The sequence below is a fragment of the Falco naumanni genome, chromosome 5, assembly GCF_017639655.2.
Source record: "Falco naumanni isolate bFalNau1 chromosome 5, bFalNau1.pat, whole genome shotgun sequence".
In the NCBI taxonomy this organism is placed as follows: Eukaryota; Metazoa; Chordata; class Aves; order Falconiformes; family Falconidae; genus Falco; species Falco naumanni.
In genome coordinates, this window is record NC_054058.1 from 68,896,397 (window position 1) to 68,913,766 (window position 17,370).

At 39.6% G+C, this 17,370-nt stretch overlaps 1 protein-coding gene across 3 annotated transcripts; it reads left to right on the top strand.

Moving 5' to 3' along the window:
• The first annotated feature begins 226 nt into the window (after nt 1-226).
• Nucleotides 227-17,301, top strand: SEC61A2 (SEC61 translocon subunit alpha 2). Of its 3 annotated transcripts, XM_040594573.1 has the most exons (13): nt 227-316; nt 1,481-1,548; nt 5,435-5,500; nt 7,388-7,466; nt 10,800-10,931; nt 11,075-11,184; nt 11,769-11,922; nt 12,891-13,051; nt 14,082-14,279; nt 15,093-15,284; nt 15,437-15,513; nt 16,204-16,232; nt 16,901-17,301. In XM_040594573.1, exons 1-13 carry the CDS (start codon nt 310-312, stop codon nt 17,056-17,058), a joined length of 1,431 nt encoding a protein of 476 aa, XP_040450507.1. In that variant the 5' UTR covers nt 227-309; the 3' UTR covers nt 17,059-17,301. The 3 variants fall into 3 exon arrangements, with proteins under 3 accessions (XP_040450507.1, XP_040450508.1, XP_040450510.1); XM_040594574.1 differs by lacking the exon at nt 16,204-16,232; XM_040594576.1 differs by lacking the exon at nt 227-316 and adding an exon at nt 4,451-4,593 and having other exon boundaries at nt 1,499-1,548; nt 16,204-17,301.
• The last annotated feature ends 69 nt before the right edge of the window (nt 17,302-17,370 follow it).

Here is a 17,370-nt window from a genome sequence, read left to right on the forward strand (position 1 = left end):
GGCTGTCCGTCCGCCGCCTGCTCCGCGCCGCCCGGCGGCGGGGGGGCTGCCCCCGGCCCCGCCGCGTGTCCCGTTGCCCTGGGCCCGGAGGGGAGCGGGGCGGCGCTCAGCGAGCCGCCAGCGGGGGCCGCGCCGCCCGTCCTCGCCGCGGCGGTGGCGCCGTCCCCTCGGGGCAGCAATAGTCGTCCGGAGCGATGCCTGCGCGCGAGGGGCGGGGCCCTGCGTACGGCGTCACGTGGGGGCGCCGGCCGGCGGCGGAGGCAGCGGCGGTGACAGCGGCGGAGGCAGGCGGCCGGCCCCGCCGCCGCCATGGGCAGTGAGTGCGGGCGGGGGACGGCCCGGGGAGGGGGCGGTGGCGTGGGGGGCGCCGCTAGCGCGAGGGGAGGACGTGGCGGGGGGCGGCCCGGCGGGCTGAGGCGGCGGCGTGCCCGAGGTGCCGGCCCCGGGCGGGGCGGCTTCCCCCCCCCCCCCCCCACAACAGCTCTGCTTGCGGCGGGCGGCGAGGCGGGGGGGCACCGCGCTGCGAGGGGTGCGGGGGGTTTCCCTGCGGGCTTAGGTCCCTCCTGCGGGGCTGGGTGCGTGCTTTGGTGCGCTGCCTGAGGGGGTGGCACGAACGAAGGGGAGCGGTGTCACAGCCCAGCGCCACGGCAGCCCTGCCGCTTGGACCAGGTACCGCTTTACTTGGCTCGCAGCGCAATAAACATTTTCTTTGACGAGGTACTGACGGTGGTTTTCCATGGCTGTCCGAATGTGCTGGGGCTGGGAATCATGTAGGACAAATTCCCCACCAATCGAACGTTCTTTGATCTTTATTTCCACTCCTCCACCCCCCCACCCCCCCCAAGAGAGCTCAAGCTGTTGGAGCTTTTCTGTGTTTTTTTAAGGAGAAACTGTGAAGAAAGCTGTATCAAAAGTTAAAATGAAATTCCCCGAAATTATTATTAGTTATTCTGATCAGTTATTCTGAGTGTTGCAGTGATTTAAATTAACGATTTCTCACCATATTTTACCAGCTGAATTGTTTTCTCAGCTAACTACTAATCTCAAGCACATGATACTAATCTCTGTGTGGATATTTTTTGATGTGAATATCCTTTGCTTCTGTGTTTAACTAGTACAGACTGATACTAGGTCATTTATTTTTAGGTGGAATACAATTTAGTTCACTTCTGGTGATACAGTGCAGCTTCTCATGTAGAAAGATTCCAGCTGCGGAAAAAATAATGGTCCAAATCTGATCAGAACAAGAACTTTGCAGGTTTTTGCTCTGTTTTCAGCGGGTTTAGAAAGAGGATGTTAGTTTTGCAACACTGAATTAACCTGTGTGTTAGGTGAAATAATTCACTTACGAAGTGTTAATTACATTTGGTTTTTTTCTTTTAGAAGTTAAATAAAGTTGTATGAGTTTTATAAATTTGTGAAGGTTCATTAATATATTTTTCTCTCTTCTTTTGCGTGTGTGTTTGTTTTTCTGGAACAGTAAAATTTTTAGAAGTTATTAAGCCATTCTGTGCGGTGTTACCTGAAATTCAGAAGCCGGAAAGAAAAGTGAGTGCCACATTATGTTCTTGCTCACAGATAAGAGGATGTTATGATAGTTCAAGTCCACACTCCAATATAAATATAGTAGGCCCTAAAGTAGGACATATTGTTTGACGGGGGGGAATCCATGTTAAGGGAAGAGATTACCATGATGATGAATTCTTAACAGCCTTCTGGTAAGTTGTTCCACTTGGTAATTATGCCAACTAATTTTTTTAAAGAAGTCTCATCTCTAGACTAAGTTTATTTAGTTTCAGCTCCATGTGATTGGATCTGTTTTAATACACTAGAACAGAGTTCTGAAGCAATTTTTTTTCCCCTGTGGATAACAGTGTTGTCTGTGGAAACCACTGTTGACTTTGTGTACTGGACACAACTCTGGGCGTTGAGCTGGCTTATGTATTACTTTGAAAAGGCTTGCGCTATAATTCAGGAAGCACGAATTTAGTTCTTTTTCCACAAAGTATTGTCTACTCCCATAGCTGTGATTCACCTTGATGAAGTGGGAAGGTGCTCCATGATATAGTTTGGGTAATTGCTTCTGTTCATGTACTGGATATGACACTTTGTTCTGAACTAAGTGAACTGAGTTCATTTACAGCCAATCTGTCTGTTCCTCGAAATTCCTTCCATTTCTTGGCATATTTTCTAGATTAAAATTAGTTAATCTCTGCAGATCAGAGGAGACCTGCCTTGTAAAAAAAAAAAAACAACCCAAAAAACAAACCAAAAAAGCCCAAACCAAACAAAACCCCCACTGTTTTTACTTCCAAAACTCAAGGAAGCATGTATCACCTAGGTGACAAAGGTTCTAATTAGAGTAACAAATTTACCTAATATTCATTGTCATGACTGACCTGAAATTCCTTAAGAGCTAGGTTTTGATTTTTATATTCTTAAAGGGAAATGTATGGTTTGGAACATGACACCATCCAAAAGAATCCTCTCTGTTGATGAGAGATTCCCAAAGGACCGGATGCAGGGATGTTTGTGCCAGTAACTATAGCTGAGCCTGCTGGATCAAATGGAGAAGATAAAGTAAAACCTTCTGATTATTCCCTTCTGGAATAGTTTTTTTAAAAAAGATTAGGTTTTATCCCCTGTCTCTTTGCTCCATCTGTCTTTCCATATTGCTTTCCAGCATCTTTCCCTCTTGGGACAGGTTTCCAAACAAATTACTTAGGTCAGACAAGGGCATTTTCAGAGCAGAAATCCCCAGAGCCAGACCCCGTGCTAAGATCTGGATGCACCAGATCTGGGTGGCAGGTACCCATCTTTGTTTCAGCAGCAGTGAACCTTAGTGTGGTCTTCTGATGCTGATTTACAGCTTATCTGTGATCAGCTGGTTACATCTATCCCATTTTTGTCTAGTGCAGTGGATGGGAAGAGGAATCTACAAGACAAATCTACAGATACTGATGTTTCTGTGAAGCTGATTGGCAGTAGTGATTTTTCTCTGGCTTTTTGTTTTCTTCCTCCCTTTCTATTTGCCAGAGAGGCATTAGGGCTTATCTGCCCATGACCTTCATCAGCAGATGTAGGATGACCAGAGAGGTGCTAAAACTCCTGTCCTCTGTATTTGGGTCACGTTATTACTATCTAGGTCACTGACTAGGCAATGACTTCCAGTTCCCAGCTTTGTACAAATCTAGAGTGAAAATACAATTGGGAACATTTTTCCTAAACTGAAGAGCCCTTTGACTATTTTAAGTTACATTCCTTGCTTGTGTGTAGTTTATCAAGTGACCCAGGTCATTCCATATCACTGTGATTCTTTGTTACTTACTGTTTTCTTGCAAGATGTCACAGGCAGACATCATTAGTAATGGTTTTAGTGGATTAGTTAAGGTCAGGCCAAGAAATGAAGGTAACAAAATAGAAGAAATCTGTTTTCTCTAAACTTGTATTGTTTGTTAAGTGAAGATGAAGTTTTGATTCGGTTGGGCTCTTGTTGAATCTTTTTGATATTATTGTTGAGGAGAGAAATGGGCTTTTTCTGTCTCTAGGGAGTGTTGCTTTTATGTTTCGGTCAACTTGATTAACAGAAACCATTGCTGCTTTTGTAGTTAGTAGTATTGGTCCATATTTCCCTCATATGCACAGATTTTTCTAAGTAGAACACACTGTTCAGAACACCGAGAAGATGATGCTGAAGTCCCTTCATTTTCACAAGTTTTAAGAAAAATGTCAAAGGAATAAAATGTCCAATTGGATCTGATCTCATGATGAAATAAATGTACTGTCCCTGTGCTTGTTACCATTTGTGGCTGGAATATTTTGGTACCAGTTTGTATTTGCTGTTCCTGGCATATGGGTTCAGGTGCCGCCTCTTTCTTTCTTTGTCTTTTTGAGTCATAGAGACTGTTTTCCTTGTGAATAACTCTGATTTGGGTGATAACAGCATTTCTCTAATGCTCATATTCACCACAGTTACAAAGAGAGCCAGAGCACTTGTAGAGCCTGAATGATGTCTCAGAAGCTGACGATAACTGTTGGGCTGCAGATATAATTTGGTTAAGCATTCTTCTTTTTGGAAGTCTGTACATAAATTCTGAAGTATAGAATTCAAACAGCCTGTGGTAAAGTGGGTCGGCACTGCATGAAGAAAGACAAGATACTGTTTGGATTTATTTGCTGCTGTCACTATTTTTCTTTTTTTAACTTTATACTGTAAGTATTTTGAGCATCTTGGCCTCTTTTCAAAGAGTGAGGCAGTATCAGTAAATAAATTACCGGGATTATTTTGCTTCTAAGTGTGTGATTTTACTTATAAAGGTTATAGACTACTACTGGGTTTTCTTTTGCTTGAGAAGCTGTGCTGCTGCATTGCTTTTATATTTCCTCATTTGTGGGTGTTCGGTGCCTATAAAACCAGGCACTAATCCTTTTTCTTGTTACTTCTCTACAGACAGATTCGGTGGTTGGAGGCAGAAAGTTAGTGTTTCTGCTGTATCTGTCTTACATGTTAGTTCATGTCACGTTTTAGTAGCTGCTGTGCTCTTGTGTACAGTGAACACACGTATCCTAATGTTTACGGTCCATGGAGGAGAGGTAGGAACTTTATGAGTGCATTTCTTTCTGTCTCCTGCTTTGAGTAATCCTCTGGTTCAAACTTAATCTTGTGATTCTTCTTTTCTTGCACCTGGTGCTAGTAACAGTTGCCTCAAATGTTGTCACCCTTGGATTCTCTTCAGTGTGTTACTGACTAATGATCACTGAGCTGACGTTCTTTTTAAAGTAATACATAATCTACATTGATAAAAATAATTCGGAGGGGGAAAAAAAGAGAGTCTTCGAAAATTACTTTGTGGTCAATGTTCATGAACATAATGGTGAATTTAAGCTTCCTCTAACACCCTTTGAAGAATTTAATTCAGTATTTTGAATTGCTGTCCAAAACTCGTTGTTGTTTTTATCACTTGTCTTCACAGCAATTAAATTTCTTTAAAAACTTCATAGTGCTTTAGTTTAATAACTTCCAGCCTTACAAAAGTGCCTCCAATCTGCTGAAGCCTAGAGCACTAATGACTGAAGATGGTTTTTTGCATTAATCTTTCATTTTGTTCTGATTATTTTCATGTTTTTAGCCATGCTGTTGCTATAAATACCCACTGTATTACAATATTATACATAAAATACATTCTACTGACTGCATGTCAGCTGTGTTGCCTGCCAGATCCAGTAAGTTTTCTTTGACTACACAGAAGCCCATGACTGTCTCTCTCCATAAAGTCTGAAATCATATTAACATTAAATTCTAATGAGAAGTCATGCCTTCTGGTTCAGTATCTTCACATTTAATTCTGAATGATACAGCATTTAGTGCCAATGTGAGAGTACAGTGAAAATTCTACATAAAATGAATGCTTAATCTCTACAATCTGTTCTGTAGATCCAGTTCAGAGAGAAGGTACTATGGACGGCTATCACACTTTTCATTTTCTTAGTATGCTGCCAGGTAAGTATTGATGTTTTCTGTGTTCAGAAATTGTTGTTCTGTACATACAAAATAGAATACTGACAGCCTGAGAAGTTCTTTTTTCATGTTGACCTACCAGTTTCAGTTATTTATTTTTATGGTTAAGTATTTAAAGTTCAGTTAAAGAAACCTGATTCTCTGGAATGAGTATGTATGTTTTCAGAAACGAATTCTCTCTATTTAGTTTAATATACATAATGTTTTTTCTTGTTTTATGAAGGGTCATAGCATCATAGAATGGTTTGGGTTGGAAGGGCCCTTTGAAGATTATCTAGCCCAACCCCCTCTCCCAGGGGCAGGGACACCTTCCACCAGCCCAGGTTGCTCCAAGCCCCATCCAACCTGGCCTTGGTCCTATCAAATGATACTGGCTGCAGGGTAAACAGCTGAGCTAATTATTCATTGAATAGTATAAACAAACTGAGCAGTTTTATGCGTTCTTTACCCTCTGTTCATAGCTAAATTTAAATTTTAGAAGTGACAAGTTTGAAAGTGAAATAGAAATTACTGTTTTTACCTGATAATAAGCTGATCGATTGTAAAGATTGCAGGAAAATATTTTTCTGAGGTGTTAAAGTTGACATTTAAAACTTGTTTTTTGTGAATATACTGGCAAAGATGTTAGCTAAACCCCCTCCATAATACAAGTCTTTTTAAACATTTTTATGTGATCATTACTCCTAGTTGCAGGAGTGCCTGGAACATGTACTTGGGTTGTAAACAGATAGTGGTTTGTTTTGTTTGGGGGTTTTTTTGCTTATTTAAATAATAGACATTGCAGAAAATGAGAATTACTTGATACACATTTTTAAGAACTTTTAGAACTCTTAGAAGACTTAAAATGAGCCATACATCTTCAGGACAAATCTTTTTAGGTTATAATTAGTAACTTACCCATTCCAGACTCTGTAGCAGTAGTTTAATAATTTTTGTTTACAACTTTGAAGGACCGTTAAAAGGATTTAAAAACCCAGTTCTTTGTACCTACCTGTTTTTTTTTTAAGTAGGAGGTGGGAATAATATTGGAGGTAGAACATGTATTTTATCTGTGCTTCCTAGCTGCTGGATATATACATAATTAAGATTTTGAATCTATACAAAAGATTATAGTAGTTGAATAAGGGAATCAGATGGTGCAGACTAGGGTTTACAATTAATCTATAAGATCACCTGGATTCCTAGTCTACTGTTTTTGTGATTAAGAAGAGTTCTCAAGAGCTCAGAATCCCTCAATATCAATATATTGGAGGTTTTGTGTAAACTTGGCTAACTTCTGATAGTTCCGTATGGGATATTTTTAAACATATTCAGAATTTGACTATTAAACTTGCTGGAGGAAGATACTTACATCGCAGTTTATGCTGTATCTTTAACTTGTACTGAAAAGAACAATTTTTTAACAAAAAACTCACCTCAAAATCACTGCAGAAATTTTCATGAAATAAGTAGTGAGAACATCATCTAATATTTTTCCCTGTTCTGTTAATGGTTTGTGGTGCCTAACCTATTTATTTTATACCTTTTATGTTCTTTTGGGGAGTTGTGGTGCTCCAGAATCATATGTCAGACATTTACATCTTCAACTTCAGTAATCTGTTTTATGTGCACTGACTCTTCTTTCTAGAGGTTTCTGCTTTTTCCTGTGGAAGGGTCTTAGTTTAGTCCTCTGAGTCCTACGCCGCTTGGAGGATTAAAACAGAGAGTGCCAGTATGTCTGGTTTAGTTTAAAAAAAAAAAGAAGAATAAATAAAAAGTTGGAATAAATGATACGAAACAGTATAGCAGTTGAATCATTACTTGTTAAGATGTTTGGATTAATGCATGCTTTCTTTGTGTGTCTGTTAATACTGTTGTGTGCTTTGACAGATACCTTTGTTTGGAATCATGTCATCCGATTCTGCAGATCCGTTCTATTGGATGCGAGTCATTCTTGCATCAAACAGAGGTTAGTAGATTATTCCTTTCTCTGTTGTGTGTTGGTATAAACAGTCCAGGGGAAAAACAGTTGGCTGTTAAATTTCCTGCGACCCAGATGTCATATTGAAATACTTTGTCAAGTTCTTAACCCAGGTGTAGTTAAAATTAACTGATACATGAGGAGTACTTCACCTTAGGAATGAGGTTTCCTTTGACATGCAAATGGGATTAATCTTGGTTCTCGGTTTTTGGAATAATGTTGTAGTCTCTTTCTGATTAATATATGGGACAGGGAATCTTCTGCCCTGCCACTTAGGAATAGCACTGATACGCAGTATGAGAGTGTTTCCTTCTGTGTGCAAGTCACACAGAAGGAATAATGTTTTGGCATCATCATGGGTGAGTAATTTTATAGGTGTGAAAGCTAAGGGCAGAGGTGAATATAGTTCGCTAAACTAACTAATTTTAGAATAGACAAGGTGATCCCAACCAAATATATAAGAAGAGTTAAACTAATTCTAGAAGTCTAAAACTTAGATGGGTGACCTAGCATGTGTGACTCTAAATGAGGACACTGACCTCATCTATATCTTGGAAAATTGGTTGGAAATAAGAAAATCAGTGGAACCCTGTAATGTGAAGGTGCAAATTATTTAGGAATGGCAATTTTTGGCACACATGTGAAGATAATAAATTAAGGTAAATAAGCTACCTGTTTCAAACTCTACTGCAGAATCTGCATATAAAATTCTGTGTCTCACTGGCAGTGTATGCTACTAAATTTGTTATCCACTACCCAGACAGAATGGTAATGGTGGCCAAGAAAAGACTAGAGAGACTGTGAAGGCAATAAAAAGCAGGAGCCAGAAAGTTAATTTTGCTTAAGTCAACTGACTAGATGTCATTGGAGGATGTGTTAAAGGTTTTGACATCCTATTTTTCGTGCTGTTGGAGACGTAGAGGTTTCCATGAGAGATGATGTAATATTTAACATGGTACTGAACAGTGTGTAGAGTCTAGGATGTAAGTATGAAAGAACCAGATTATTACAATGACTTCAGTGCTTTCACATTTTGGTAGCAGGCAAAACACATACACAAAAAAGGAAATAAAAAAATAGTTGTGCAATAATGCTTAAAATTTTCAAAAATCGGAACTCAAATGAGGACTCTGGTAGTTAGGCAGAAATGAAAAGAGGACTCCAGACAGTAGCGGAGGTGCTCAAAAGCCCTTCGTTAAATTCAGATTACTTAGTAAAGACTCTTCAGGAAATTAAGCTATTGTGGGATAAGAGGGAAGAACTAACAGCTTAAGAACTGGTTGAAAAGACCAGAAGAAATGTCTCCACAAATCTGTAAAGTTCCACAAATTGAATATTGCATGCAGTTCTAATGTACCATGCCACGACAGATAAGTGAACTAAAAAACACTCAGGAAAAAGCACCGAGAATCTAAGGTAGATATTAACGTATATGAAGAGATCCCAAGAAAATAAGGATTCTTTGCCATGAAATGTGCATATCCAAAATGTCTTTTAAGTCTTCATTTCTGGGAAAAAGTGTATAGGGAATGGATAGTCACTTTTTGCTTATACTGTAAGAGGGAAGAGGCAGCCAATGGTGTTACTAAGCAGCCCATATAACTCGAAGTTTCTGAATGCATTACTGGCAGAAGTTGCCAGAAGCAGTTTCTGAATAAATGACTGGTATATGGGGAAAGGGAAATACAGAATGATACTTCCCCCAAAGAAGGGGCCCCTGTCAGAGGTGGGCTGTGAGGACAGCTAAGCTTCTAGGCTGATCAGGTATGGAGATGCTGTTTCTTCTTCTTTTCGTTTTCCGTGTGACCTTACAGACCATGTTTCCCTTGTCACTGGTTCTCGTTGTAACTTTGCAAGTCTGCAGTGGCTAAATAGTTTTTGATTAATAATTTTCTTGGTAATTTTGTGATGGAGCACTACTGTACTGCATGTGAGAGCAGAGTTATGCTTAAATGTACAGAATTGAAAAGAATTGTAAGCTGATTCTCTTTTGAATCTCTGTGGTGGATATTGTGGCTTAACATCAGAAAAAATGTGCATTATTTACATGGTCACTCAAGGGGCATAAAAAATGGTGACCAAGTAATTTGATCTGGCTTAATTGAATACTGAACTTGTAAAACATGTCCTTACCTGAACTTTTTTCCTTTAAGGTTACAGCTTAGGAAATGTGGAAAGTTTCATCACTTGGTAGTTCTAGTTTCTTAATTTTCATCCAGATTTTCAACTTTTTGATTTCTTAAGCTTTCAGCATCTTCAGGTAGGAGAAAATTTTCTGGTATTAGCCGAAGGGCAACTTAAATTTCGAAAAGTAATCTCTTCATAATGCTGTTCCTCAAAAAAGATGATGTGGGAGAATGATTCTGTATTGAGATGAGACAGGAGAGTATATTGTACAGGCAAGAGGCAGGCTATTTTCCTGGGTTTAACTGTTTTATGTACGTTCAGATCAGCTCCCATACCACATTATAATGTAACTCACACAGGTATCAGTACTTGAATAAGACCTTGCTGAGAATATTTCTAAATTAGAGTATTAGGTGGTAGTTCCGGTGTTGCAGGTGCATCAGTCTGAGGATGCAAGCAAAGTGAGTGATGCCTCAGTTTTATTACACCGGACGAAGTGATTGGGAGGGAAAACCAGGCAGGTTTTCAGCAATGCACACCTGTGTGCTGCAGCAGTGGTCTTGTGTAAAGTTAGATTGCCCTGTTCGAGTTGTATACGGTTGGAGGTTCATAACTTGATGGCGTTGCGCCAGTACGTGAGTTGCCAGAATAAGAGCATCTTAATGACACGTCTTTGTTTTCTTAAAAACTAGTTTAATCCTAAACTACCATGCTTTTAACTAGAGTCAGTGATTCTGAGAGTGGCATTGTCAGCCACTGTGGATCTGCAGCACTTTTCTTGTGGGCTTCGAAATTAAACCTCTGGAAAATGTGATGGTTGAAGCACTGATGGAATAAACAACCAGGGACAAGATGCTTTTCAATGAAAGGTTCCTTGATATGATATGCCAAAAAGCTGAGCTTCAGTGTGCGTTGACCTTTAGTGTTAGTGTGGTTCCACAAAAATATTTGAAGAGCTACATAGGTTTTTAATGTTCCCTTCAAAAATACAGATTTTAACAGAGCAGCCTTCTTTTGTGAGGAGATAATGGTTTTTGTTTTGATTATACTTGTACTAGAATATACATGTTTGAAGTGTTACGAAAAATGTTCCTTACAGGTCATAAACCTTTCAACAGACTTAATATCCTCCGAGTATAATTCTTTAGGAGAGATACTTCAATGGCAGTTGTATTAATTTTTCTTCCTGTTTAGGTACTTTGATGGAATTGGGTATCTCACCCATTGTGACATCTGGTTTGATCATGCAGCTGCTAGCTGGAGCAAAGATCATTGAAGTTGGTGATACTCCCAAAGACAGAGCATTGTTCAATGGAGCTCAGAAATGTAAGCACTGTTCCAATTAAAATTAATAAGCATATTCTTATTGTTGGGAAAGCAGCCTTCCGAAGTGATACTAGATGTGAGATTTCTTTGGTAGGTGATTTCAGCAAATTTTTTAAAAGAATTTGCTTTCTCTCTTGTTTTAGTATTTGGGATGATTATTACCATTGGGCAAGCCATTGTGTATGTTATGACTGGAATGTATGGAGATCCCGCTGAAATGGGTGCTGGAATTTGTCTTCTTATTATAATTCAGGTTTGTAATGAGCTATTTTGTGTGTAACAGACTGGTTAGATACAGTATAGCTGAAAGGAAAAATGTATGTCTGGTTGCTGTTTATTTTTAATGCTAGAGAGCATCATCCGTTGTATCTGTCTGCCTGTATAGAAGAAATGCTAAATATTCTGTAAAGGAGGAGAAAGATGGGACAATTAGTATCAAAAATGTTTCAGATAGGAGTGGCTGCTTAATTTGAAGTAAAGGAATTAGTAGACTTTGAAAGCAGTAGCTGCTGTTCAGTTCCATGGTGGATTTCTCACTAAACGGCACAGATGCAGCTTTGAGACGTTATCCTGTAGAGCAAAGCAGTAAATGCGCAAACTTCAACGCTTTTCTTGAAAAAAGTGCTTACTGAATAATCTTTTTGCTAGCATCTGTGTTGAAAAGTCACAGAGATCGTTGCCAGGTGAGGTGCGCAGGCGCTTGTACATGAAAGGGCAAATGTACTGCATGAATGATATTTAGGTGAAAAACTAATGATCATGCTGCAACATGATGAATTAGTAATTCTTGACTTGATTTATTCTTGTTTCTGCTCAGTTTTGTTTCTTTTCCCACAGCTGTTTGTTGCTGGTTTGATTGTGTTGCTGTTAGATGAGTTGCTACAGAAAGGTTATGGCTTGGGATCGGGTATTTCCCTGTTCATTGCTACCAATATCTGTGAGACCATTGTCTGGAAGGCTTTTAGTCCCACTACCATCAACACTGGCAGAGGTACGTGTGCTGTTACCAGTAGTTATAACATGTTTCATTGGATGTATACTATACATAAACTGTCAGATGTTTATTGAATAGCTATTAAAAAATATTTTAACGTGTAATGACTAGCTTCTAAAGTCAATTGTGTAACATGTAAGATGAAAATGTTTTCTGATTTAAGTGAAGATTAATAACCTACAAGTTTGGCTTTGCGGAGTTGAATTGCAGTAGTTAAAATGGAGTTTGAAACACCTTGACTGAAGATTTTTGGATTTCCAAACTGAAATGTCCTTGTTGTGGCATCATTTAATCCACAGAAAGAGAGAAGATAAGAAGTTCTGTATCTTCAGAGGAGCTGATTATGATCCAGCTGTTGTTTGTGGCTATAGGATACTTCTACAGTTGATGCCTCCAAATTACTTTTTAAGCTGGTTTGAGCCTTCAGAGACTACCATCTCTTCGTTTCTTAGCCAGTCTTTGACAACATCTGGTTGTCAGAGACCCTAGAAATACCAAGTTAAGATACAGGCTGTTTGCATCAAGATGTTAACTAGTTTAATGCATATGTTTGAAATCCTGAGCGATATTTTTTTAGTTTGCTTTCATTTTCATCTGATTTTTAGTAGTTCTTTTGAATGGTACTACTGCTTTTCTAAAGCTGTTTTTCTCCTCATTTATTATTTCTTCCTTCCAATCATCCTCCTACTCCCAGAAAAGAAAGAAAAAGATTACTCTTTCATTTGTGTGACTTGGTTAGGTTATTTTGTTTTTTAACCAGGAATAATGTTTTGGTCTATTATTCTAGATTCTATAAAAGCTAAACCAGAATCCTCTATTGTGATGTATTTGTTGTAACAGGTTTTATGTCCTATTGCGTCTGATTTTTTTATGTGTCATTCTTAAAATTTCTGAAAGGAAGATATTTTTTTAAAATGTTTTTAATTTCCAGATTAAAATTTCTTTTACTTTTTTGCTTTTTGCAGGAACTGAGTTTGAGGGTGCTGTGATTGCATTATTTCATCTTCTGGCTACACGAACTGACAAAGTCCGGGCTTTGCGGGAAGCTTTTTACCGGCAGAATTTGCCCAATCTCATGAATCTGATTGCTACAGTGTTTGTGTTTGCTGTAGTCATATATTTTCAGGTAAAATGAGAAGTTCCTCTCCACAGCTGTGTAGGTAGAAGTGCATGGACCCTAGATGCTGCAGTCACTGGGAAAAAATGTGAAAGTTAAAGTAGAGTAACTGCAGTATCTTAGCTTTGAGTGAGGAGCTTTGTGTTTCAGTGTTGTTTTCAGTAACATACCTCTGTGACAGTACAGCTGTTAAATTTTACAGCCAGATGTACTCAGTGATGTAATCTCACATTCCATTAACTGCCATACATACTATGAGAGTATTTTTACTAAAAATGGATTCTGGGGATTCTGGAACTGCAGTCGTTGCAGTGCACAGATAATGTGCTTGATATTCATTGTTGAATTAAAAGAATGCTTTTGGGCAGAGTTAGAGAACCTTGCTTCTTTGGGGTGTGTATGTTCTAGAAAACAACCATGTGATTAATGTATAGCTTATTGGATTTTTCCCTAATTGTCTTGAAATACTTAGCTACTCTTTCTTTTTAAATTTAAGTATTTACTAAAATGTACACTAAAGGAGGGTCCATGTCGTGATTTTTTTTGTTTCCTTTTTTTTAATCTGTGTGGCTAAAATACGAATTTTTTTTTTTTTTTTAAGCTGTTGCGTGAGAGGCAAAAAAATTAATTACCTGGTTTTCAAATTCATGTAGCTTTTCTTGGGTCTACTCCGATAGGAGCCAGCCCTGGAGACCAGAAGGCTGGGATTACTACACAAAAGCCTGCTGTTAACTGGCTAGTTAAGTTAAAGCCATTAAAGGCTTTTATCAATCCCTATTCTGTAAGGGGTATTTTAGAAGAATATAATGTAGCAGATGAGAGATAATGTTTATGTAAAAAGAATGTAATACAACCAAGCAGTAAAATTTGTAAGTCCTTAAAATTTGTGATCCAGACTGTAGCAGAAAGCCATTGGGATTTACTGTCTTGCTCCTTTTTTAGCTAGCAAGAGCTTTGTGGTCAGGAATAGCTTTTAGGCACCCTAGGAGTAGCTTCTGTCTTGGAAACAAACTTGGTGCATCTGTGTTCTTTCCCATAGGGGTTTCGTGTTGATTTACCGATCAAGTCCGCACGATATCGAGGACAGTACAGCAGCTATCCTATCAAGCTCTTCTATACCTCCAACATTCCCATCATTCTGCAGTCTGCCTTAGTTTCAAACCTCTATGTCATTTCCCAGATGCTGTCTGTTCGTTTTAGTGGCAACTTTTTGGTGAACTTATTAGGACAGTGGGCAGTAAGTATTTTACCACTTCAACTGCATAAAATTATTTGTATATATTTACTTCATTGTGAAACTTGGTAATGAACCAGCAGAAAGCTGGAATACTTACTTCTTAACAGTGTTGTGGTTTAACCCCAGGCAGCAGCTAAGTACCATGCAGCTCCTCACTCACTCCCCCACCAGCAGGAAGGGGGAGAGGAGGATTGGGAAAAAGATAAAACCCATGGGTTGAGATAAGAATGACTTAATAATTGAAATAAAATATAATCACAACAATAACAATAATTGTAATGAAAAGGAGAGAGGAATAAAACCCAAAAGATGGGGGTGGGTTGGGGGGTGGAAAAAGTGATGCACAGTACAGCTGCGCACCACCCGCTGACGAGTGCCCAGCCAGGCTCTGAGCAGCGATCAGTCAGTGGCTCCCAGCCAGCCCCCCCCAGTTTATATACTGGGCATGATGTGGTATGGTATGGAATATCCCTCTGGCCAGCTGGGGTCAGCTGACGTGGCTGTGCCCCCTCCCAACTTCTCATGCCCCTCCAGCCCTCTCCTTGGACTGAAAAGCCCTTGACTTGGTACAAATGTTACTCAGCACTGAAGTTTTTAGTTGTTGCTATCAACGTTATTCCCACACCAAATCCAAAACGCAGCACTACACCAGCTCCCAAGAAGAAAATTAACTCTATCCCAGCTGAAACCAGGATAAACATTTGTATATAGAAGCTGTTTTAAACGTTGAAGAGGAATTCCTCTAAAAGACAGGACAGGAGTGCAAGAGGTCTGTGAGAAGTAACTAACTGCCTTTTTCTTCCCCTCTCATAGGATGTCAGTGGCGGTGGCCCTGCTCGCTCTTACCCTGTTGGTGGCCTGTGCTACTACTTGTCCCCTCCAGAATCCATGGGTGCAATATTTGAGGATCCTGTCCATGTAATAGTTTATATAATATTTATGTTGGGATCCTGTGCGTTCTTCTCGAAGACTTGGATTGAGGTGTCTGGCTCATCAGCGAAAGATGTAGGTGTTCTGATAAAAATACATAAATGTTTTCAAACGCTGCCTCTACTTTAGAATTGACTAGCTGCTAACTAATCAGTTCCTAATTACTCTGACAAAATATCAGGTGACTGAAACACCCCAGCAGTTTCGTAAAATTATGGTTTTTGCAGGTTGCCAAGCAGCTCAAAGAACAGCAAATGGTGATGAGAGGCCACAGGGATACTTCAATGGTTCATGAGCTTAACAGGTACGGAAATGCTGACTTCCAGCTGGATGGTTAAGAGTGCTGGGGAGTTGTCAGCTAGAGCGGATATTCTTGGAAGAATCTGAGACCTGTTTCCACTGCAAATGTCAAGTTTCTTCCCATTCAGCTGGCACCTTTTCTGGTAATGCAGAACATGCTCATAGTAAGAGGTTAACCTGTAGTGTCTTTTGTTTGAGTGGTGTAATGAGGGAATTTGGGCTGAGTCTCTTCCATGTTTGCAAAAGGAAGATCCCTTGATTTTTACAGGTGTTTAATTCACCGTTACTGAACTAAGATGACACTACAGAAGTGGTATTTTGTGCAGTATGCAAAGCCTGCAGATCTGTATTGAAAGGTAGACTTACCTCTACGTACTTAAGTCAAAACAGTTATTCTTAGTTCTGTGAAGGTCAGATCACACACATATATAAAATTATTACAGTATGAATTGAAGAGCTTTGCCAGTGTTCAGTTATTCACACACCTTTCTTATCGGTGAATGTTTTATTTTAGCTTCTACTTTGTGCAAATACGGAAGATAGTAAGAGCAATGGCAGAGTTGCATTTGCAACGCTGAATTTGTTGCTGAATAGTCTGGTTGGTTGTTCTAGTAGTAGATGTATTGTTAGAATCCTTCAATGAAAATTCATTATTACAAATTCTTTTTCTTTTTTTTTTTCTCCTTTGGTCCAGGTATATCCCTACAGCAGCTGCGTTTGGAGGTTTGTGCATTGGTGCCCTTTCAGTATTGGCTGACTTTCTAGGGGCCATTGGGTCCGGCACTGGCATTCTGCTTGCAGTTACTATTATTTATCAGTATTTTGAAATATTTGTAAAAGAACAGGCTGAAGTTGGAGGAGTAGGTGCATTATTTTTCTAGGTGTCCAAATATTTCATGGTTTGTGTGAAAGGGAAAGTATTTTGACAACATGCGTCATTTAGTTCAATAATGCTGTTTTCTTTTTAATTGTTTTCAAGTGCTACATGTCCCATTACTGTAATGGGCATTAAGCAATGCCTGTGTGCAGCGTTAGTACCAGCTGCCTTAAGAATAAAGTTTACATTATCTTGTTTAAGTATTATCTAGTGCTGCCTGTAATGCTGGAAACCAATTCATCTACCTTGCTGTTCAAATACTGCAGTGAGATGGTAACATGTATCAGTTCGGTATCGGTAAACATTTTTGCACACGGCATTAAAATGTTACGTTTATTTCCCTGTCCTTGATAGGAAAAAAAATATATCTGGGTTCAGATTGCCACGTGCCAGTGTTCCTGACAAAATTTATTTGTAGCCTGTGTTTTACATTAATTTTTTTATACTTTTTTAGCTTGCATCTCCCCATCATTGAACTCAGCACTCCTTATTCCTTTGCGGTGTCTCCACTCAGGCACCTTTCTCTTAGCTCCAGGGTTGAACAAGCAAACATTTTACCGGAGACTGATACTCATCTCACCTGTGAACTGGTTCTGTGGTGGATTTGCTGCATGGCCAGGCCTGGGGCATTTCGGGCTCTTGCCCTGGGCCTTCCATGAGACAGCACGGTAGCTGCTGTCACCCTGGCAAGTCAGCCCCATAGTTTTGTTTAAACACGTACTTGTGAAAACTGTGCCACTGAAACATCACGTCCACTTTGCTTTTGTGAGTCTAAAGACCGAGGCCTGGTTCCTGAAGTGGTGTTCATAGAAGGGGAAAGGGGGAACGAGGAGTTCCTGCTGAAAAATTATTTGTCGCACTTTGCAGCGGCAACGTAACAACTGTAAATGTTAGACAATAAACTTATTTAATTAAGCTCTCTCCTGTGTCTTATCTGCGCGAGGTGTAATTCATACACAGGTTTTGGTCATTTCTAACGCGCTT